At 44.9% G+C, this 24,035-nt stretch overlaps 1 protein-coding gene across 1 annotated transcript in view; it reads right to left on the bottom strand.

Annotated features, from left to right (window-relative positions):
* Positions 1 to 308: 308 nt before the first annotated feature.
* phtf2 (putative homeodomain transcription factor 2) overlaps positions 309 to 24,035 on the bottom strand; it is a 150,124-nt gene continuing 126,397 nt past the window's right edge. Inside the window, exons 7-18 of the mRNA XM_038977727.1 lie at positions 20,450 to 20,620; positions 14,128 to 14,341; positions 10,431 to 10,601; positions 8,354 to 8,575; positions 7,473 to 7,598; positions 6,737 to 7,009; positions 6,484 to 6,615; positions 5,421 to 5,507; positions 5,106 to 5,261; positions 2,937 to 3,032; positions 2,713 to 2,838; positions 309 to 2,589 (exon numbers count right to left, since the gene is read on the bottom strand). Coding sequence (XP_038833655.1) covers positions 2,569 to 2,589; positions 2,713 to 2,838; positions 2,937 to 3,032; positions 5,106 to 5,261; positions 5,421 to 5,507; positions 6,484 to 6,615; positions 6,737 to 7,009; positions 7,473 to 7,598; positions 8,354 to 8,575; positions 10,431 to 10,601; positions 14,128 to 14,341; positions 20,450 to 20,620 — 1,795 coding nt within the window. The 3' untranslated portion in view covers positions 309 to 2,568. The remainder of the gene's footprint in view (positions 2,590 to 2,712; positions 2,839 to 2,936; positions 3,033 to 5,105; positions 5,262 to 5,420; positions 5,508 to 6,483; positions 6,616 to 6,736; positions 7,010 to 7,472; positions 7,599 to 8,353; positions 8,576 to 10,430; positions 10,602 to 14,127; positions 14,342 to 20,449; positions 20,621 to 24,035) is intronic.

Here is a 24,035-nt window from a genome sequence, read left to right as displayed (position 1 = left end):
TATCAATGATGATTCCCATCAAGAGATACGATCCGAGTGTCTCCACAAGGGGTGGTTTGTATGAAGAAATGTAATGTATATGAAATATGTTTTAAGTGAAGAAAGTGATTGGCAAGGAATTAATTATGACCTGCATCCTAAGATGGCACCATATTCCCTACATAGTGCACTTCTTTTGAACATGACCCATAGGGGTCTGGTCAAAAGTAGTGTACTATATAGGGAATAGGTATTGGTACACAGCCATGATGGAATCTAAACTGTTGTTTTGCTCATATGATGTACGGAGGAAGAAACTGAAAGTTGAGTCTGAGTGACACAACAAAGTCCATTTTTATTTTCCTTATAAACACCTAGAACTGATGAAACACACCAGCCCACAAAAAGTTTATTTTCTTCTTCAACATAAATATGCAGACTTCCTTTGAAAACGGAATCACAACGCAAACAACAAATGTGCGTCTGAAATGTCACCCTATTCCCTACGTAGTGCACTCCTTTTGACCAGGGCTCTGGTGCACTAGGGATCAGGATGGCATTTCAGACAGGTTCAGAGTCATTTTCTAAATACATTTTTCAGACTCAAGTGACTGCAAATTGTGTCTTTTCTCTCGCAACCACAAAACATGAGTGACCATCTTCACAACAACAATAAAGAAACAAATGCCAAAGAGAGAAAGAGACGACACCATGTTTTCTTAAAGCATTTCCAATAATGTGAAACCGAAACAGTTATTTTGTTTTTTTTAAAGAGTGTTAATAATAATACAGTTTTATCCAGCAAATAAAAAGCACGTTGGTCATCTTCACACAGACTGTGCCACGGCAAAAAGTACAAAAAAAAGAACAACTACAATGGTTTGTGTGAAAGAAACATGTAACATTGTTTTTATACACTACTGTAAAGTGCACATTTTCAGGCATTCCAAACGGTAGCGGCGAACATCGCCTGTGTGTACAGCAACTAAGACCTGGGACCTCTTTGTTCTAAATATAATACAAACATGTTCAGTCTGTGTTGAGCTACGAGTTATTGCTTGAAATACAGTCTAACCATTGAAATAACTCAAAATGTGCTGTGAGAAAACCATGCAACGTAAAATAGTAGAAAGGGAAGGAGGGCGAGAAAAAGCAACATTTTGACTGGGTTGTGATGATGGCTCACAAGCCTGAATAGCAATATTCAACCAGACTGCACACATCACTGTGTCTGCTTTAGAAAATAGGCTTGGGAGTACAGAAGCCAATACTGAATGGTATCACCATAAAAGACCCTCAGGGTATCAGTATGTAAGAAACACATTTCCATTACAGACTTGTACAAGTGTGTACCAGGACAAACATAAGCACCCCCCCAAATGATCATTATACGAGTAACATAGTTAACAATGCTCAGTCACACACCGTTTAGTTTTGGCTAGCGGGCCTGGATGTCTCAGTTTGACATACAGAATACTAACCCAGATATGTTGGCTAGGTTTACATATTCCCATCCACCCAGTACAGTACTGTACCTCCCATCTAGCCAGTACAGTACCTCCCATCTAGCCAGTACTGTACCCCCCATCTAGCCAGTACAGTACCTCCCATCCAGCCAGTACAGTACCTCCCATCCAGCCAGTGCAGTACCTCCCATCTAGCCAGTACAGTACCTCCCATCTAGCCAGTACAGTACCTCCCATCTAGCCAGTACAGTACCTCCAATCTAGCCAGTACAGTACCTCCCATCCAGCCAGTACAGTACCTCCCATCCAGCCAGTACAGTACCTCCCATCTAGCCAGTACAGTACCTCCCATCTAGCCAGTACAGTACCTCCCATCCAGCCAGTACAGTACCTCCCATCTAGCCAGTACTGTACCTCATCTAGTCAGTACAGTCACCTATTTTCTCACCAATCATCTGAGTGATGTGTTGTGTTTTATCCTGCCTCTATCTCTCCACTACAGCTGTCACTTAGCTTATCATTAGAAACGCCAAACACACAGAAACATTGTTCATCTATTCTGAACTTTGGTGTACTGTTGTTGTCGTCAAAAGCAACAACAAAAAAAGCCTCCATTGAGTTTACCAGAAAGTACAACGTGTTTGTGTGTATGTAGGCTTTAAAACACGTCGTTATTACAGTCCGTCTATGATCGGAAACAACTACAGTTCTCACAGTGAAATGACTGCGTTTGTGTGTCACAGTCGTCAAACTAAACAGCTGCATTATAATGCACATTGTCATTACTAGTCTGAAGTGATGGAACTCTTTTACCTTTTAAACTGAACTGTCATCTTGCTGTGTTTTGATCCCATCTCTCTGAGAACACAAAACCTCTATAGCTTAAAATAACTTTTTAAACAACAACAAAAAAATACTGAAAGGGTCAAATAAATATATCTTGAATTGCACAAGTGAAATGTAAGCACTCCGTTATGAACTCTGAGAATGGGGCTGTTTGTCCGTCAGACCATAGATACAGGGAAGCCCAGTCAGTCCGTGAGCGAAAGGACAACAGCGCCCTTGTGTGGTGAGAGAATGTATCACATCTTCCAGAGCCAGCAGTGACCTGATCAGTTTACTGTCATGATTTGATCTTCCAGAGCTGAGGACAGAAAGGTGTGGTAAGTTCTTCCTTCATACTGATATCTACACACTCAACAAATCAACTCCATTTCAAATAAACTGGTGCATAAGTACTATTACTACACACACACACACGTGTTACCTTCAGGTTGAAGCCCAGTAGATCACTGATGACCCCAGACACAGCAGACAGGATGACCACCTGGGTGATGTTGTAGAGCAGAGGGTTCATCGTCAGACCATACAGCCTGAACGGAGCATCCAACTCCTGGGGAGTGAGAGGAGGTTAGGAGGGGAGGGTGGAGAGATTAATAATGGAGATGAGAAAGAGAGAGAGAACAAATAGAGAGATGGAGATAGCCGTACCTTCAATAGTTTGGTGGCCAGCTTCAGTACGTTGTTGACTAATGTCAGATCCTCCTTCTTGTTTGGTTTCTTCTCCATCTTCAGGTACAGATTAATCTGGTGAAAACAGCTAGTCAATAGAAGTTGAGCCTTAAAGGAAATGTCCAGCCCAAACCACTCGTTCCTTTCATTTACAGTGTTAAATAACACTAATATGTGAGAATATTTTTGTGAATCAATGTTTCATTTTGGCGTTATAATAAGGTTGGTAGCAACATGGAAAATAGTTGTGGAAATCTGTTGCAGCTCAAGTATCAGCATGTAAACTAGCCAGTTAGCTTTAAACTCACCTACAATCTCACCATGTTTAATCTGCAGATGGAGTCTGACATTCGCAACGGGAGATATACTTTTGAAGAGATGGGAAACGTTGCCCATGCTATGTCAATGGACCGGGCGATGCATTCTGGGTGATTCTGGGACAAGGAGCGCTCTCCTTCAAGGAGTGAATGAGTCTACTGGGCTCTATCTCAAAACCCCGAAATCAGCACGAATTTCGTCAACAATAAGTACAACATTACAAATATTTTCCAATATGTGACATAATTAACTTGCTATGTGTAATATCGTATACATTTGTAATCGTGGAGAATAGGTACGTTTCTCGACAAATACACGGACTTTGAGAAGGGATTGCGTGATTAGTTTAGCAACCGCGTTACGCAGCATGAACGCGATTGGTCGACGGTCTACTGGGTGGGGCGTTAGAATATCTTCTATCAATTCAATTCAAGGGGCTTTATTGACATGGGAAACGTGTTAACATTGCCAAAGCAAGTGAGTTAGATAATATACAAAAGTGAAATATGCCATGCCATGCAATGCACCCTGGACTAAAGAGGCAGACAAATATGCTAGACCCTCCATTAAATTACACATTTCTCAAGGTAGGAATATAGCAAAAATATGATCAATGGCTCATTCGAGAGAAGACATCCTCCCAAGTTAAAACATCGGCCAGTATTGAAATCTGACATGTATGATAGACGTTTTCGCCATCTAAAAGTCCTATTAACTTCCAGTGTAGTGAGAGAGACTTTATCACGGTGTTGCTTTTACCCGTCTGCTTGAACGTCAATAACTCAGAGACACGTGAAATGACCAGGGAGACGAGAGAACATCACTCAGAGGTGCACAACAACAATATAACATTCAAAATGGAGGAACCTTTTGTTTAACATGTTCTGTCACTTAAAATGTGTGTTCCTATGTAACTACACAAGTTAGCAAGTGTGGTACATCTGCTAGTTCTTCCTCAGTATTAATTGGCGAACTTCCAAAGTCTTGCTATAAACTATACCAGTTGTGTGTGTGCCTCCCTCCATGCCTGTCTACCTGTTCTGTCAGTAAGATGGAGGTGTTGCTGGTCTCTGAGCCTGTCTACCTGTTCTGTCAGTAAGATGGAGGTGTTGCTGGTCTCTGAGCCTGTCTACCTGTTCTGTCAGTAAGATGGAGGTGTTGCTGGTCTCTGAGCCTGTCTACCTGTTCTGTCAGTAAGATGGAGGTGTTGCTGGTCTCTGAGCCTGTCTACCTGTTCTGTCAGTAAGATGGAGGTGTTGCTGGTCTCTGAGCCTGTCTACCTGTTCTGTCAGTAAGATGGAGGTGTTGCTGGTCTCTGAGCCTGTCTACCTGTTCTGTCAGTAAGATGGAGGTGTTGCTGGTCTCTGAGCCTGTCTACCTGTTCTGTCAGTAAGATGGAGGTGTAGCTGGTCTCTGAGCCTGTCTACCTGTTCTGTCAGTAAGATGGAGGTGTTGCTGGTCTCTGAGCCTGTCTACCTGTTCTGTCAGTAAGATGGAGGTGTTGCTGTATTTCTTGGTGTTCTCTGAGCCTGTCTACCTGTTCTGTCAGTAAGATGGAGGTGTTGCTGTATTTCTTGGTGGGTTCTGAGCCTGTCTACCTGTTCTGTCAGTAAGATGGAGGTGTTGCTGGTCTCTGAGCCTGTCTACCTGTTCTGTCAGTAAGATGGAGGTGTTGCTGTATTTCTTGGTGGTCTCTGAGCCTGTCTACCTGTTCTGTCAGTAAGATGGAGGTGTTGCTGTATTTCTTGGTGGTCTCTGAGCCTGTCTACCTGTTCTGTCAGTAAGATGGAGGTGTTGCTGTATTTCTTGGTGGTCTCTGAGCCTGTCTACCTGTTCTGTCAGTAAGATGGAGGTGTTGCTGTATTTCTTGGTGGTCTCTGAGCCCAGGGTAACAAAGCGGAGCAGGAAGAGAGACAGAGAGGAACACCAGATCACCAGCTCCCAGTTATAGTGACACTCCAGGAAGGTGTGGTGGATATGGAGCAACTACAGGGAGGAGGAGAGAAGAGCTTGTTTTAACGCTCGTCCCACTCAAACATATAGATAGAATAACAGGTGAAAAAGCATTCCAACCGTTACTAACTGTATTAGAGCAAAAAGACAAGGTAGGACTGTAGCAGGCTGATAATGGTGACTCACGCTGACCTGAGCACAGCAGATGAAGACTACAGAGAGGGTGAGGAGGAAGGCAGAGGACACGATCACATCCACCGACCGCTGAGGACCCCTTCTCTGTAACGCACATTTGAAATACTTTAGTTGGACAAACACACTAATCCACCCACTCACGACACACACGTCTATCGCACACAACACATCTCCTCATGGACACAGAGGGGAGATTCAGGTAGACATGATGGAACAACAACACATCTCCTCATAGACACAGAGAGGAGGTTCAGGTAGGCATGATGGAACAACAACACATCTCCTCATAGACACAGAGGGGAGGTTCAGGTAGGCATGATGGAACAACAACACATCTCCTCATAGACACAGAGAGGAGGTTCAGGTAGGCATGATGGAACAACAACAGATCTCCTCATAGACACAGAGGGGAGGTTCAGGTAGACATGATGGAACAACAACACATCTCCTCATGGACACAGAGGGGAGGTTCAGGTAGGCATGATGGAACAACAACACATCTCATAGACACAGAGGGGAGGTTCAGGTAGGCATGATGGAACAACAACACATCTCATGGACACAGAGGGGAGGTTCAGGTAGACATGATGGAACAACAACACATCTCCTCATGGACACAGAGGGGAGGTTCAGGTAGGCATGATGGAACAACAACACATCTCCTCATAGACACAGAGGGGAGGTTCAGGTAGACATGATGGAACAACAACACATCTCCTCATGGACACAGAGGGGAGGTTCAGGTAGACATGATGGAACAACAACACATCTCCTCATAGACACAGAGGGGAGGTTCAGGTAGACATGATGGAACAACAACACATCTCCTCATGGACACAGAGGGGAGGTTCAGGTAGACATGATGGAACAACAACACATCTCCTCATGGACACAGAGGGGAGGTTCAGGTAGACATGATGGAACAACAACACATCTCCTCATGGACACAGAGGGGAGGTTCAGGTAGACATGATGGAACAACAACACATCTCCTCATGGACACAGAGGGGAGATTCAGGTAGACATGATGGAACAACCAGTAGGAGAACATAGAACACACCTTGAGATACGAGCGCAGAGAGAGCCACATCTTAATGTTCTGGACTTTCTTCAGACGGAAGTGAGGCACCTCCGACTTCCTGGCTCGCCGTGCCGACGTCAGGTGACCAAACAGCTTGGCGAATAGCAGCCTCTGTCAGGTCCAACACACACACATACAGTATACGTGTAAGTGATAAGACCTTTAGAAATAAAACCTCTTCAGAATGTCTTCATGTAACAATCAATGGTCAATGTTGCATCTGTAATTACACCTGTTTGTATGTCCTCTCGGCCACGCTGAGCAGGAAGAAGAAGAGCCAGATGAGACAGACGCGCACCATGAAGCTGAGCGTTACCATGGTGATCACCATGACGTCGGAGGAGGAGCCGAACGCTACAGAGATGAGCTCATTGGCTGAGAGCTGTGTCAGCTGTTCCAGGTCCTTGTACTGAGACAGCCTATAGGCGAAGGGCGTCAGGCCCAGAGTCACTGACACCAGGTTACCAAAGACCTGGTAGCCAATACCTGGGGTGAACAGGTTGACCTGGAGGAAGGTAGAGATGGAGAGATGGAGAGACGGGGGGAAGGAGAGATGGAGAGGGGTGGAGAGACAGGAGAGAGGGAGGGAGGGAGGAGGTGGAGAGATAGTGGGAGGGAGAGACAGGAGAGGGAGGGAGGGAAAGAGAGATGGAGGGAAAGAAATAAAGAGACAGGAGAGAGACAGCCATTATTTATATCTTTCATGTCATTGGTCTAAGTTATAGAGAATGTAAAGTGATCTGAGAGAAACGTGACATATATAATATATATATATATATATACATATATAACTGCCTTCCAATATCATGAAGTCCAATCTGCATTCATTAACATTCTAGTTGATAAAAATCCCCCAGGTGGGTGCTGGAGGTGATGGAGGTGTGTTCCCGGTCTTACATTGTAAAGCGTTACACTACACACCAGATGTAATCCCTGACAACAGTATCACGGCCCTGGCTGTTCCTCACCCTGTTCATGATCATACCGCTGATCTCCAGGACAGACATGTCAGCCTTCTTACAGTCGTTCCCCTCCCAGACGATGGCACTGACCCGCTCCAGACCCGGGTTGCTGCTGTGTAGCCACGTGTGACCCTGTAGAGGACACAACTAGATCAACACAATAACGACCGTTACACGCTGAGGGTTTGAGGCTGATCATCCTCATTGACGAGGTTAATATGACCGTGGTTACCATGGTTACGTCAGAACACACAGTGACAACAAAAACAGATTAATAGGAACATTCACGTGACCACCAAAACCTCTTCATTAATGTTGCAACCATTTTATTGCAAGCTCAGTCCTACACTTACCCCCTCCTTCTCTAACCTTTGACCTTTGATCTCTAACCCCTGATAAACAGGGTGAAAGGGTCATCTCTGTTCTCCTTGGTAGCAGGGCAGACTGCAGCTCCCTCTCCCTTTGTCAAACCCTAACACCACACGTCTAACCCTAACCTTTGACCTCTAACCCACCTGGTGAAAGGGGTCATCTCTGTACTCCTTCTTGGTAGCAGGGCAGACTGCAGCTCCCTCTCCCTCTGTCAAACCCTAACACCACACGTCTAACCCTAACTCCTAACCTTTGACCTCTAACCCACCTGGTGAAAGGGGTCATCTCTGTTCTCCTTGGTAGCAGGGCAGGCTGCAGCTCCCTCTCCCTCTGTCAAACCCTAACACCACACGTCTAACCCTAACTCCTAACCTTTGACCTCTAACCCACCTGGTGAAAGGGGTCATCTCTGTACTCCTTCTTGGTAGCAGGGCAGGCTGCAGCTCCCTCTCCCTCTGTCAAACCCTAACACCACACGTCTAACCCTAACTCCTAACCTTTGACCTCTAACCCACCTGGTGAAAGGGGTCATCTCTGTACTCCTTCTTGGTAGCAGGGCAGGCTGCAGCTCCCTCTCCCTCTGTCTCGCTGGTGCAGGAGGAGCGACACTCAGCACAGTGCAGGAAGTCCTCCCACAGCAGGTCCTCTGTCTCTGACTCGTGTCTGGTGCTCTCTGAGTCCTGGGTCCGCAGGCTGGAGCACCGAGAACTACAGCTGGTACCGGACTTAGGAGTCTCCTAGAGAGAGAGGGCGGGGGTTGATGGTGAGTGTGTGTGTGTGTGTAGGGGGTGGAAATGTGTGTGTGTGTGTGTGTGTGTGTGTGTGTGATGTAGCTAAGTGTACCCACACATTGAGAGCGTGTCTATGAACTGTATGTGTGCGTGCGTGTGTGTGTATGTACAGTTGAAGTCGGAAGTTTACATACACCTTAGCCAAATACATTTAAACTCAGTTTTTCACCATTCCTGACATTTAATCCTAGTAAAAATTCCCTGTCTTAGGTCAGTTAGGATCAACACTTTATTTTAAGAATGTGAAATGTCAGAATAATAATAGAGAGAATGATTTATTTCAGCTTTTATTCAATTCAATTCAATTCAATCAATTCAATCTTAGCTTTTATTTCTTTCATTACATTCCCAGTGGGTTAGAAGTTTACATACCGGTACACTCAATTAGTATTTGGTAGCATTGCCTTTAAATTGTTTAACTTGGGTCATAAGTTGGGTGAATTTTGGCCCATTCCTCCTGACAGAGCTGGTGTAACTGAGTCAGGTTTGTAGGCCTCCTTGCTCGCACACGCTTTTTCAGTTCTGCACACAAATGTTATATAGTATTGAGGTAAGGGCTTTGTGATGGCCACTCCAATACCTTGAGTTTGTTGTCATTAAGCCATTATGCTACAACTTTGGAAGTATGCTTGGGGTCATTGTCCATTTGGAAGACCCATTTGCAACCAAGCTTTAACTTCCTGACTGATGTCTTGAGATGTTGCTTCAATATATCCACATAATTTTCCATCCTCAAGATGCCATCTATTTTGTGAAGTGCACCAGTCCCTCCTGCAGCAAAGCACCCCCACAACATGATGCTGCCACCCCCGTGCTTCACGGTTGGGATGGTGTTCTTCGGCTTGCAAGCCTCCCCCTTTTTCTTCCAAACATAACAATGGTCATTATGGCCAAACAGTTCTATTTTTGTTTCATCAGACCAGAGGACATTTCTCCAAAATGTACGATCTTTGTCTCCATGTGCAGTTGCAAACCGTAGTCTGGCTTTTTTATGGTGGTTTTGGAGCAGTGGCTTCTTCCTTGCTGAGCGGCCTTTCAGGTTATGTCGATATAGGACTCGTTTTACTGTGGATATAGATACTTTTGTACCTGTTTCCTCCAGCATCTTCACAAGGTCCTTTGCTGTTGTTCTGGGATTGATTTGCACTTTTCGCACCAAAGTACGTTCATCTCTAGGAGACAGAACGCATCTCCTTCCTGAGCGGTATGACGGCTACGTGGTCCCATTGTGTTTATACTTGCGTACTATTGTTTGTACAGATGAACGTGGTACCTTCAGGCGTTTGGAAAGGATGAACCAGACTTGTGGAGGTCTACAATTTTTTTTCTGAGGTCTTGGCTGATTTCTTTTTATTTTCCCATGATGTCAAGCAAAGAGGCACTGAGTTTGAAGGTAGGCCTTGAAATACATCCACAGGTACATCTCCAATTGACTCAAATGATGTCAATTAGCCTATCAGAAGCTTCTAAAGCCATGACAAAATTTTCTGGAATTTTCCAAGCTGTTTAAAGGCACCAGTCAATACAGTGTATGTAAACTTCCGACTTCAACTGTATGTATGTATGTATGTGTGTGTATGCAAGTGTGTGTGTATGTATGTACTGTATGTAAGTGTGTGTGTGTGTGTGTGTGTGTGTGTGTATGTGTGTATGTGTGTATGATGTGCAGTATGTAAGTGTGTGTGTGTGTGCATGTATGTACTGTATGTAAGTGTGTGTGTGTATGTACTGTATGTAAGTGTGTGGCTGTGCGTGTCTCTGTGTGAGTGTGACCAACCTGGGTGGTGTGGAGGTCACCCACCTCAGTGTTGATGGTGTAGTGTTTCTTGTAGTGATGTGGTTTCCTGTTGCGCAGCGTGCAGTCGCTGCTGATGCGCTCTACGCCCCTACGGATGGCGGTGTAGGACGCTTCAGGATCCTCCTCACTAGACGCCTCATCAGACATGTTCTCCACACCACGGCTCTGGGTCTCCTGGCAGGAAGACAGGTTGGACAGATTCCTACCTTCAGACTACAGACTAGAGAGTGTCTATTTATACATGGCTAAACTCACCTGTTTCAGGACAGGTGTGTGTGTGTGTGTGTGTGTGTGTGTGTGTGTGTGTGTGTGTGTGTGTGTGTGTGTGTGTGTGTGTGTGTGTGTGTGTGTGTGCATTAGCTACTTTGTTTACCTGCTGACGGAGAGCAGTAGCAGTGTGTTGTGTGGTGGTGGTGTGTGTGTCACCTTGTTGTTTACCTCAGAAAGATGGCGCCGATAGAGATGGCAGCTTCGCTTCTAGTCCTTAGGAAACTGTGCAGTATTTTTTTTAAATGTATTATTTCTTACATTGTTGGCCCAGAAAACCTTAAGTGTACAGCCGGGAAGAACTATTGGATATCAGAGAGACGTCAACTTACCAGCACTACGACCAGGAATATGACTTTCCCAAAGCGGATCCTTTGTCTGCACCTCCCAGGTCATTTGAACTGATTCCAGAGGCCGACCCAAAACAACGCCGTCAGAGGAGACGGTGGCGGAGCGGTCTTCTAGTGAGGCTTCGGATGTGCGCACACCACCCAACGCTTCTGAGTACATTACACGCTAATGTCCGGCCCCTAGTTAACGAAGAAGACGAAATCAGGGCAAGAGTTGCTTTCCAAAGAGATATCCGGGATAGTAACATACTCTGTTTCAAGGAAACATGGCTAGCTGTCCGTACAGCAAACGGGATTTTCAGTGCATCGCGCCGTCAGGAATCAACATCTCTCCGGTAAGAAGAAGGGCAGGGGTGTATGTTTCATGATTAACAACTCATGGTGTAATTGTAACAACATACAAGAACTCAAGTCCTTTTGTTCCCCTGACTTAGAATTCCTCACAATCAAATGCCGACCTTATTATCTCCCAAGAGAACTCTCCTTGGTTATCGTCACAGCCGTGTATATCCCCCCGCAAGCGGATACCGAGACGGCCATCAAGGAACTTCACTGGACTTTATGCAAACTGGAAACCATTTATCCTGAGGCTGCATTTATGGTAGCTGTGGATTTTAACAAAGCTAATTTGAGAACAAGGCTACCTAAACTCTATCAGCATATCGATTGCAGTACATGAGAGAGTAACACGCTCGACCATTGCTACTCTAACTTCCGCAATGCGTACAAGGCCCTGTCCTCCTTTTGGCAAATCTGACCATGACTCCATCTTGTTGCTCCCCTCCTATAGGCAGAAACTGAAACAGGAAGTGCCCGTGCTTAGGTCTATCCAACGCTGGTCTGACCAATCGGATTCCATGCTTCAAGATTGCTTCGATCACGTGGACTGGGATATGTTCCAGGTAGCCTCAGATAATAACATTGAAGTATACACTGACTCGGTGAGCGAGTTTATAAGGAAGTGTATAGGAGATGTTGTACCCCTGTGACTGAAACTTTCCCTAACCAGAAACCGTGGATTGGTGGCAGCATTCGCTGCTGAAAGCACGTACCCCCGTATTTAATCATGGCAAGGCGACTGGAAACACGGCCAATACAAACAGTGTAGTTATTCCCTCCGTAAGGCAATCAAACAAGCAAAGCGTCAGTATAGAGACAAAGTGGAGTCGTAATTCAACGGCTCAAAACACGAGACGTATGTGGCAGGGTCTACAGACAATTATGGATTACAAAAATAAAACCAGCCCCGTCGCGGACATCGACATCTTGCTTCCAGACAAATTAAACAACTTCTTTGCGCGCTTTGAGGACAATACAGTGCCACCGACACAGCCCGCTACCAAAGACTGTGGGCTCTCCTTCTCCGTGGCCGACGTGAGTAAAACATTTAAATGTGTTAACCCTCGCAAGGCTGCCGGCCCAGACGGCATCCCTAGCCGCGTCCTCAGAGCATACGCAGACCAGCTGGCTGGTGTGTTTACGGACATATTCAATCAATCCCTATCCCAGTCTGCTGTCCCCACATGCTTCAAGATGGCCACCATTGTTCCTGTTCCCAAGAAAGCAAAGGTAACTGAACTAAATGACTATCTCCACGTAGCACTCAAATTCTGTCTTCATGAAGTGCTTTGAGAGACTAGTCAAGGATCATATCACCTCCACCCTACCTGTTACACTTGACCCACTCCAATTTGCTTACCGCCCCAATAGGTCCACAGACGATGCAATCGCCATCACACTGCCCTATCCCATCTGGACAAGAGGAATACCTATGTAAGAATGCTGTTTATTGACTACAGCTCAGCATTCAACACCATAGTACCCTCCAAACTCATCATTAAGCTTGAGACCCTAGGTCTCGACCCCGCCCTGTGCAACCGGGTCCTGGACTTCCTGACGGGCCGCCCCCAGCTGGTGAAGGTAGGAAACAACATCTCCACTCCGCTGATCCTCAACACTGGGCACCACAAAGGTGCGTTCTGAGCCCTCTCCTGTACTCCCTGTTCACCGACGACTGCGTGGCCATGCACGCCTCCAACTCAATCATCAAATTTGCAGACGACACTACAGTAGTAGGCTTGATTACCAACTACGACGAGACGGCCTACAAGGAGGAGGTGAGGGCCCTCGGAGTGTGCTTTCAGGAAAATAACCTCTCACTCAATGTCAGCAAAACAAAAGAGATGATCGTGGACTTCAGGAAACAGCAAAGGGAGCACCCCCCTATCCACATCGACGGGACAGCAGTGGAGAAGGTGGAAAGTCTGGTACGGCAACTGCACCGCCCACAAACACAGGGCTCTCCAGAGGGTGGTGCGGTCTGCACAACGCATCACCGGGGGCAAACTACCTGCTCTCCAGGACACCTACAACACCCGATGTCACAGGAAGGCAAAAAAGATCATCAAGGACAACAACCACCCGAGCCACTGTCTGTTCACCCCGCTTCCATCCAGAAAGTGAGGTCAGTACAGGTGCATCAAAGCTGGGACAGAGAGATTGAAAAACAGCTTCTATCTCAAGGCCATCAGATTGTTAAACAGCCATCACTAGCACAGAGAGGTGGCTGCCTACCTACAGACTTGATATCAATGGCCACTTTAATAAACGGAACACTTGTCACTTTAATAATGTTTACATATCTCGCATTTCTCATCTCATATGTATATACTGTATACTGTATCCTTCACTATCTATTCTTTGCTATCTATTGCATCTTAGCCGCTCTGTCACTGCTCATCCATGTATTTTATACTTATATATTCTCATCCCATTCCTTTACTAGATTGTGTGTATGAGGTTTAGTTGTGGAATTATTAGATATTAGGTTTAGTTGTGGAATTATTAGATATTAGGTTTAGTTGTGGAATAGTTAGATATGAGGTTTTGTTGTGGAATTGTTAGATATTACCTGTTAGATACTGCTGCACTGTCAGATATAGAAGCATAAACATTTCACTACACTCGCAATAACATCTGCTAACCACGTGTATGTGATTTACCTTGCTGACGGGGGGAAGTAGCAGTGTGTTGCATGGTGGTGTGTGTGTGTGTATAAATGTGTGTGTTACCTTGTTGTTTACCTTGGTGACGGGGGGCAGCAACAGCGTGTTGAGAGGCGGGGGTGCGGTCCAACACGTCTCGTCTGACCTCAGCAGCAGGTCACAGTGGTGAGATCCTCCATCGTGGAGCTGTAGCCCCTCCTCACTACTCTTACAGGTTATCCTCCCATCCAGAGACACATAGCCATTATCTGTCTCTGTGGACTTGTCTATGGACAGCTTGGACTTCTTAGACCTGAGAGGAGAGATGGAGGGGGAGGTTAAAGGGGGGAGGCGGTCGAGGTGGAGAGACAGGACAGGCAGACAGTCCCAAGTCCATCCAGCATGCAGAAATCAGAACAAGACAGAATCACTTGGATCAAGTTGGTACTAATTGAAGCCATGGCATGGGAGCAGAGAAACTAAGTTCTAAATGGGATGGGTTACTGGTGCTACTAAGCTGAATTCAAATAGAGTTGATTTGAATAGGATTTGGGATTGGGATGACTGACAGTGACCATTAGATTTCTGGTGTGAAAAGGTTGGATTTTTAATACTGTTTCTAGATTGAAAAGACTCAAAAACTTCCCCAGTGATCCCTTTTAACAACTATAAAGCCTTTACTGATGTTTATGCTTTGACATCTTTGGCTCCATGCTTCTCTTGGCCATAGCTTGAATAGTTGAATGTGCCGTAACATTGGCAACAACAAAAAACAAAGCTGCAAAATCCCTTTTTCCACACACAGAAAAATGATAACAAAGATGGAAGACAGACCTCTCCTTTCACATACTTTGGCCCGCTGAGGAACCCGTCGAGACAAGTTAATAATCAAACTCGCGTTGAAAAGCATTGGAATTTGTATCCCCTCTGTGTGTGTCCAGTTAAAATAACACCGTTTAATAACTTCTTATCTCAGCCAAATAATTATCTTACCAGATAATGTTTATCATATAGTGGGAAGAATGATTTTCATAAACATATATTTACTATGTACACTACCGTTCAAAAGTTTGGGGTCACTTAGAAATGTCCTTGTTTTTGAAAGAAAAGCACATTTCTGTCCATTAAAATAACATCAAATTGATCAGAAATACAGTGTAGACATTGTTAATGTTTTAAATGACTATTGTAGATGGAAACGGCAGATATGTTTATGGAATATCTACATAGGTGTACAGAGGCCCATTATCAGCAACCATCACTCCTGTGGTACTGTAGGGTTAAAATTGATTTAGGGGGTCTTCTAAAGACCCCCACCATTGATTATGTTGTTATTAGTTTGCTTGTGTGCCATTGTACTTATGCTCACTGTATAGCTGAATATTGAGGCCTCTGTCTGTGTCTAGCTCTCTGCTAAAACCCGCAGCCTCGCGTCTGTGAGAAAAGGTGAGAAAAGGGTGATAGCGAGACACAGAGAGACAGTGTCTGTTTTTCTCTGAAACAAGGGCAGATTTGCATGCAACTGAGACAGGTTCTCAGAAACTTTGTGTTAAGAATAACTTGCTCTTTTAGCTGCACATGCAGGTTTTGATATAGGAGATCACACCATAAGGTGACATAGGAGATCACACCATAAGGTGACATAGGAGATCACACCATAAGGTGGAGATCACACCATAAGGTGACATAGGAGATCACACCATAAGGTGGAGATCACAGCATAAGGTGACATAGGAGATCACACCATAAGGTGGAGATCACACCATAAGGTGATATAGGAGATCACACCATAAGGTGACATAGGAGATCACACCATAAGGTGACATAGGAGATCACACCATAAGGTGACATAGGAGATCACACCATAAGGTGACATAGGAGATCACACCATAAGGTGGAGATCACACCATAAGGAGATATAGGAGATCACACCATAAGGTGGAGATCACACCATAAGGAGATATAGGAGATCACACCATAAGGTGATATAGGAGATCACACCATAAGGTGGAGATCACGCCATAAGGTGATATAGGAGATCACACCATAAGGTGACATAGGAGATCACACCATAAGGTGGAGATCACACCATAAGGTGATATAGGAGATCACACCATAAGGTGATATAGGAGATCACACCATAAGGTGACATAGGAGATCACACCATAAGGTGATATAGGAGATCACACCATAAGGTGATATAGGAGATCACACCATAAGGTGATATAGGAGATCACACCATAAGGTGGAGATCACACCATAAGGTGATATAGGAGATCCCACCATAAGGTGATATAGGAGATCACACCATAAGGTGGAGATCACACCATAAGGTGATATAGGAGATCCCACCATAAGGTGACATAGGAGATCCCACCATAAGGTGACATAGGAGATCACACCATAAGGTGATATAGGAGATCCCACCATAAGGTGGAGATCACACCATAAGGTGATATAGGAGATCACACCATAAGGTGATATAGGAGATCACACCATAAGGTGATATAGGAGATCACACCATAAGGTGACATAGGAGATCACACCATAAGGTGATATAGGAGATCACACCATAAGGTGATATAGGAGATCACACCATAAGGTGATATAGGAGATCACACCATAAGGTGACATAGGAGATCACACCATAAGGTGATATAGGAGATCACACCATAAGGTGATATAGGAGATCACACCATAAGGTGATATAGGAGATCACACCATAAGGTGATATAGGAGATCACACCATAAGGTGGAGATCACACCATAAGGAGATATAGGAGATCACACCATAAGGTGACATAGGAGATCCCACCATAAGGTGACATAGGAGATCACACCATAAGGTGACATAGGAGATCACACCATAAGGTGATATAGGAGATCCCACCATAAGGTGATATAGGAGATCACACCATAAGGTGATATAGGAGATCCCACCATAAGGTGATATAGGAGATCACACCATAAGGTGACATAGGAGATCACACCATAAGGTGGAGATCACACCATAAGGAGATATAGGAGATCACACCATAAGGTGGAGATCACACCATAAGGAGATATAGGAGATCACACCATAAGGTGATATAGGAGATCACACCATAAGGTGGAGATCACGCCATAAGGTGATATAGGAGATCACACCATAAGGTGACATAGGAGATCACACCATAAGGTGGAGATCACACCATAAGGTGATATAGGAGATCACACCATAAGGTGATATAGGAGATCACACCATAAGGTGACATAGGAGATCACACCATAAGGTGATATAGGAGATCACACCATAAGGTGATATAGGAGATCACACCATAAGGTGATATAGGAGATCACACCATAAGGTGGAGATCACACCATAAGGTGATATAGGAGATCCCACCATAAGGTGATATAGGAGATCACACCATAAGGTGGAGATCACACCATAAGGTGATATAGGAGATCCCACCATAAGGTGACATAGGAGATCCCACCATAAGGTGACATAGGAGATCACACCATAAGGTGATATAGGAGATCCCACCATAAGGTGGAGATCACACCATAAGGTGATATAGGAGATCACACCATAAGGTGATATAGGAGATCACACCATAAGGTGATATAGGAGATCACACCATAAGGTGACATAGGAGATCACACCATAAGGTGATATAGGAGATCACACCATAAGGTGATATAGGAGATCACACCATAAGGTGATATAGGAGATCACACCATAAGGTGACATAGGAGATCACACCATAAGGTGATATAGGAGATCACACCATAAGGTGATATAGGAGATCACACCATAAGGTGATATAGGAGATCACACCATAAGGTGATATAGGAGATCACACCATAAGGTGGAGATCACACCATAAGGAGATATAGGAGATCACACCATAAGGTGACATAGGAGATCCCACCATAAGGTGACATAGGAGATCACACCATAAGGTGACATAGGAGATCACACCATAAGGTGATATAGGAGATCCCACCATAAGGTGATATAGGAGATCACACCATAAGGTGATATAGGAGATCCCACCATAAGGTGATATAGGAGATCACACCATAAGGTGGAGATCACACCATAAGGTGATATAGGAGATCCCACCATAAGGTGACATAGGAGATCCCACCATAAGGTGACATAGGAGATCACACCATAAGGTGACATAGGAGATCACACCATAAGGTGATATAGGAGATCCCACCATAAGGTGGAGATCACACCATAAGGTGATATAGGAGATCACACCATAAGGTGATATAGGAGATCACACCATAAGGTGATATAGGAGATCACACCATAAGGTGACATAGGAGATCACACCATAAGGTGATATAGGAGATCCCACCATAAGGTGATATAGGAGATCACACCATAAGGTGATATAGGAGATCACACCATAAGGTGATATAGGAGATCACACCATAAGGTGATATAGGAGATCACACCATAAGGTGGAGATCACACCATAAGGTGATATAGGAGATCACACCATAAGGTGATATAGGAGATCCCACCATAAGGTGATATAGGAGATCCCACCATAAGGTGATATAGGAGATCACACCATAAGGTGATATAGAAGATCACACCATAAGGTGATATAGGTGATCCCACCATAAGGTGGAGATCACACCATAAGGTGATATAGGAGATCACACCATAAGGTGATATAGGAGATCACACCATAAGGTGATATAGGAGATCCCACCATAAGGTGATATAGGAGATCCCACCATAAGGTGATATAGGAGATCACACCATAAGGTGATATAGAAGATCACACCATAAGGTGATATAGGTGATCCCACCATAAGGTGGAGATCACACCATAAGGTGATATAGGAGATCACACCATAAGGTGATATAGGAGATCACACCATAAGGTGATATAGGAGATCACACCATAAGGTGATATAGGGGATCACACCATAAGGTGATATAGGAGATCCCACCATAAGGTGATATAGGAGATCACACCATAAGGTGATATAGGAGATCACACCATAAGGTGATATAGGAGATCACACCATAAGGTGATATAGGAGATCACACCATAAGGTGGAGATCACACCATAAGGTGATATAGGAGATCACACCATAAGGTGATATAGGAGATCACACCATAAGGTGATATAGGAGATCACGCCATAAGTTGCGATCTTGGGTATATAAGATCCTGTCTTTCTTTTGTTCAGGGCAGAACTCAGGAGAGACATCAGTTGTATGTCTGATGTTTGATCTTAGACTTCTGTCTACAGCTGTATTTTGATTAAAATTGTTATGATTTATAAGTGCACATTTTGAGTATTCCTTATTTGTTAAGTAAATAACGGAGCCCAGAAAAGTGGAACCAACATTCCAATGGAACGTTGTGTTAGCTAATCCAAGTTTATAATTTTAAAAGGCTAATTGATTCTAGGCAGAGTTCCTCTGTCCAGTGTCTGTGTTCTTCTGGCCATCTTAATCTTTTCTTTTTATTGGCCAGTCTGAGATATGGCTTTTTCTTTGCAACTCTGCCTAGAAGGCCATCATCCCGGAGTCGCCTCTTCACTGTTGACTTTGAGACTGGTGTTTTGCGGGTACTATTTAATGAAGCTGCCAGTTGAGGACATGTGAGGCATCTGTTTCTCAAACTAGACACTCTAATGTACTTGTCCTCTTGCTCAGTTGTGCACTGGGGCCTCCCACTCCTCTTTCTATTCTGGTTAGCGCCAGTTTGTGCTGTTCTGTGAAGGGAGTAGTACACAGCATTGTACAAGATCTTCAGTTTCTTGGCAATTTCTCGCACGGATAGCCTTCATTTCTCAGAACAAGAATAGACTGACGAGTTTCAGAAGAAAGTTCTTTGTTTCTAGCCATTTAGAGCCTGTAATCGAACCCACAAATGCTGATGCTCCAGATACAACTAGTCTAAAGAAATCTAGTTTTATTGCTTCTTTAATCAGACACAACAGTTTTCAGCTGTGCTAACATAAATGCAAAAGGGTTTTCTAATGATCAATTAGCCTTTTAAAATGATAAACTTGGATTAGCTAACACAACGTGCCATTGGAACACAGGAGTGATGGTTGCTGATAATGGGCCTCTATACGCCTATGTAGATATTCCATAAACATATCTGCCGTTTCCAGCTACAATAGTCATTTACAACATGAACAATGTCTACACTGTATTTCTGATCAATTTGATGTTGTTTTAATGGATTTTTTTTTTTTAGCTTTTCTTTCAAAAACAAGGACATTTCTAAGTGACCCCACGGTAGTGTATATGACTCCGTTTTGTCATACAATAGAAAGGGATATTTATTATTGATCAGTATCATAATCCGGGTGGGATTCCAAGGGATGTTGCAGCTATACCAGAGAGAGATAGGGTTCTTTAGTAACCTCACGGGAGGGAAAAAATACACACCGCGCTTTACAGATATCATGCCAGAAATCTCTGAAGAGAGCGATGCACAGGCTGTAAGGTGAGCCGGTGGCGGCACCGGGGCAGTGTGGGCCCCCCTCCCGGGTGTTATCAGTGGTGCTAGAGCCATCTCCTTCCCTATGTACATCCAAGTGAGCGGCCTTCCTTAAACGCCTTTGGTCCAGATCAATAAGAAACAGTACTTAGAGAGAGAGAGAGGTCCAGACAAGAAATCACTGTTGTTGTGATTGAAGAAAATAAATCATTAAAATAATACCCCTTTTTCATTCTTTTTTTATCACAAGAAGGAAGATAGAAAATGAATGAAAACGGTTGATTGACTGGCAGCGGTGTGGACTACATCAGGATTGGTCAGGAATGATCGAAGCAAAACATTGACTCATATCCAGCTGTCAGAGCGACTAATATTGATTATATTTGATTATTGATACTATTGCGGTCGATTGGACTGTGGTCTCACAATATACAATAACTGGAGTTATGACTAGTATTACGGTAGATTGGACTGTGTTCTCACAATATACAATAACTGGAGTTATGATTAGTATTACGGTAGATTGGACTGTGTTCTCACAATATACAATAACTGGAGTTATGATTAGTATTACGGTAGATTGGACTGTGTTCTCACAATATACAATAACTGGAGTTATGATTAGTATCACGGTAGATTGGACTGTGTTCTCACAATATACAGTAACTGGAGATATGATTAGTATTGGATGTACTGGGATTAGACTTGGACATCAACATCAACAACAATGTGAAGATAGAGAGATCTGCTGGAATGGTTCATCTCCTCCTACTAGAAGAGGACGGTATCAACTGTCTGACTGACAGCTCAGCTAACAGCCCCTTTAGATCAGGCTGTTTGGACACCATTTCCCGAGGTGAGAGTCTCCAGTCATCACGTTTTACACAATGTATATATATATATACAGTGGGGAGAACAAGTATTTGATACACTGCCGATTTTGCAAGTTTTCCTACTTACAAAGCATGTAGAGGTCTGTAATTTTGGAGTCTGTTTGATTGAGTGTGTGAACAGGTGTCTTTTATACAGGTAACGAGTTCAAACAGGTGCAGTTAATACAGATAATGAGTGGAGAACAGGAGGGCTTCTTAAAGAAAAACTAACAGGTCTGTGAGAGCCGGAATTCTTACTGGTTGGTTGGTGATCAAATACTTATGTCATGCAATAAAATGCAAATTAATTACTTAAAAATCATACAATGTGATTTTCTGGATTTTTGTTTTAGATTCCGTCTCTCACAGTTGAAGTGTACCTATGATAAAAATTACAGACCTCTACATGCTTTGTAAGTAGGAAAACCTGCAAAATCGGCAGTGTATCAAATACTTGTTCTCCCCACTGTATATAATATAATAGCAGCTAGCAGATCCACTCAGACACTGACAAGTCAACCATGTGTTGTGCACGAGGAGGAGTTACTTCAGGTCAGTCAGGGTCATGGAGGGGTGACGTTTGGTTTAGAGAGAGAAAACAACACAGATTTGAGGTCAAGCGGAGGAGGGGAAAGGAAGGAGAAGGTCGTCTGGTGGTTGATTCCTGACCACATCTGGAGTCTGAGTCAGTGAACACCGCTGGACTGTGAGATGAGGACGAACAGTAACATCTGGAGTCTGAGTCAGTGAACACCGCTGGACTGTGAGATGAGGACGAACAGTAACATCTGGAGTCTGAGTCAGTGAACACCGCTGGACTGTGAGATGAGGACGAACAGTAACATCTGGAGTCTGAGTCAGTGAACACCGCTGGACTGTGAGATGAGGACGAACAGTAACATCTGGAGTCTGAGTCAGTGAACACCGCTGGACTGTGAGATGAGGACGAACAGTAACATCTGGAGTCTAAGTGAGTGAACACCGCTGGACTGTGAGATGAGGACGAACAGTAACATCTGGAGTCTGAGTCAGTGAACACCGCTGGACTGTGAGATGAGGACGAACAGTAACATCTGGAGTCTGAGTCAGTGAACACCGCTGGACTGTGAGATGAGGACGAACAGTAACATCTGGAGTCTGAGTCAGTGAACACCGCTGGACTGTGAGATGAGGACGAACAGTAACATCTGGAGTCTGAGTCAGTGAACACCGCTGGACTGTGAGATGAGGACGAACAGTAACATCTGGAGTCTGAGTCAGTGAACACCGCTGGACTGTGAGATGAGGACGAACAGTAACATCTGGAGTCTGAGTCAGTGAACACCGCTGGACTGTGAGATGAGGACGAACAGTAACATCTGGAGTCTGAGTCAGTGAACACCGCTGGACTGTGAGATGAGGACGAACAGTAACATCTGGAGTCTGAGTCAGTGAACACCGCTGGACTGTGAGATGAGGACGAACAGTAACATCTGGAGCCACAGTGTTATCTTCACAATGTCTATATTGTCTTTACAATCTCTCAACTATGTAGATTTCCAAACACCCGTTTCCTTTGTATTTGTTAGCCACTTCCCAGACTGTGTGGCACGGATACATTTTGCTTCCAGAAGGCTGAAAATGGTCAGTACTGTGCAAGCCAAAGGTAGTGGGTTTTGGGAATAGCTAGCTATTGTGGCAATACAGCCTGGTCCCAGATCTGTTTGTGGCATCTTGCCAAGAGCACCAACAGATCTAGAAAAAGGCCAATGGCGTTATGCAACCTAGCACAAATTTATGAGCTGCTCCCCTCTGGCAGGAAATCACAGCCTTTAAAAAAATCTACAATGGGACAGGAAGTGTGTGTGGGGGCAGTTCCCTGATCACATGATCAGAAGAGAGTGGGGGAACCATGATTCAACACACACAGTCTGATGGAACCCCCCCCACTCTGACCAGTGTCTGGGGAACTGACCTGTAGAGTGTGTCAGACAGAGGCCTTTTAAAACAGTAGCTAAGTCATACAGGTCTCAGAGCAGGAAGCACATCAAACACTAAAACAACACAGAGGTATGGATACATTATCTATGCTTTAACCCTCTTTACTCAATCTCTCTCCCGCCCTCTCGTTCATTCATCCACTCCATCTCCCCCCTCCCTGCCCGATCCCTCTCCATCCCCACCTCCTCTCCCTGCCCGATCCCTCTCCCTGCCCCATCCATCCATCCCTCTCCCATTCTCCCTCCCTCCCTCCTCATCCTTCCCTCTCCCATTCTTCCCCCCCTTCCTCCTCATCATTCCCTCTCCCCTTCTCCCTCCCTCCCTCCCTCTTCATCCTTCTCCATCCCCACCCCCCTCCCTGCCCCATCCCTCTCCCTGCCCCATCCCTCCCTCTCCCCTTCTCCCTCCCTCCCTCCCTGCCCCATCTCCACCCCCCCTCTCCATCTCCACCCCCTCTCCCTGCCCCATCCCTCCCTCTCCCCTTCTCCCTCCGTCCCTCTCTATCCCCACCCCCTCTCCCTGCCCCATCCCTCTCCCTGCCCCATCCCTCCCTCTCCCCTTCTCCCTCCGTCCCTCTCCATCCCCACCCCCTCCCATCCCTCTCCACCCCCTCTCCCTGCCCCATCCCTCCCTCTCCCCTTCTCCCTCCGTCCCTCTCTATCCCTCCATCCCCAGCCCTTCA

Source organism: Salvelinus namaycush, chromosome 38, assembly GCF_016432855.1.
Source record: "Salvelinus namaycush isolate Seneca chromosome 38, SaNama_1.0, whole genome shotgun sequence".
In the NCBI taxonomy this organism is placed as follows: domain Eukaryota; kingdom Metazoa; phylum Chordata; class Actinopteri; order Salmoniformes; family Salmonidae; genus Salvelinus; species Salvelinus namaycush.
This window is presented reverse-complemented; position numbering and strand designations above follow the sequence as displayed.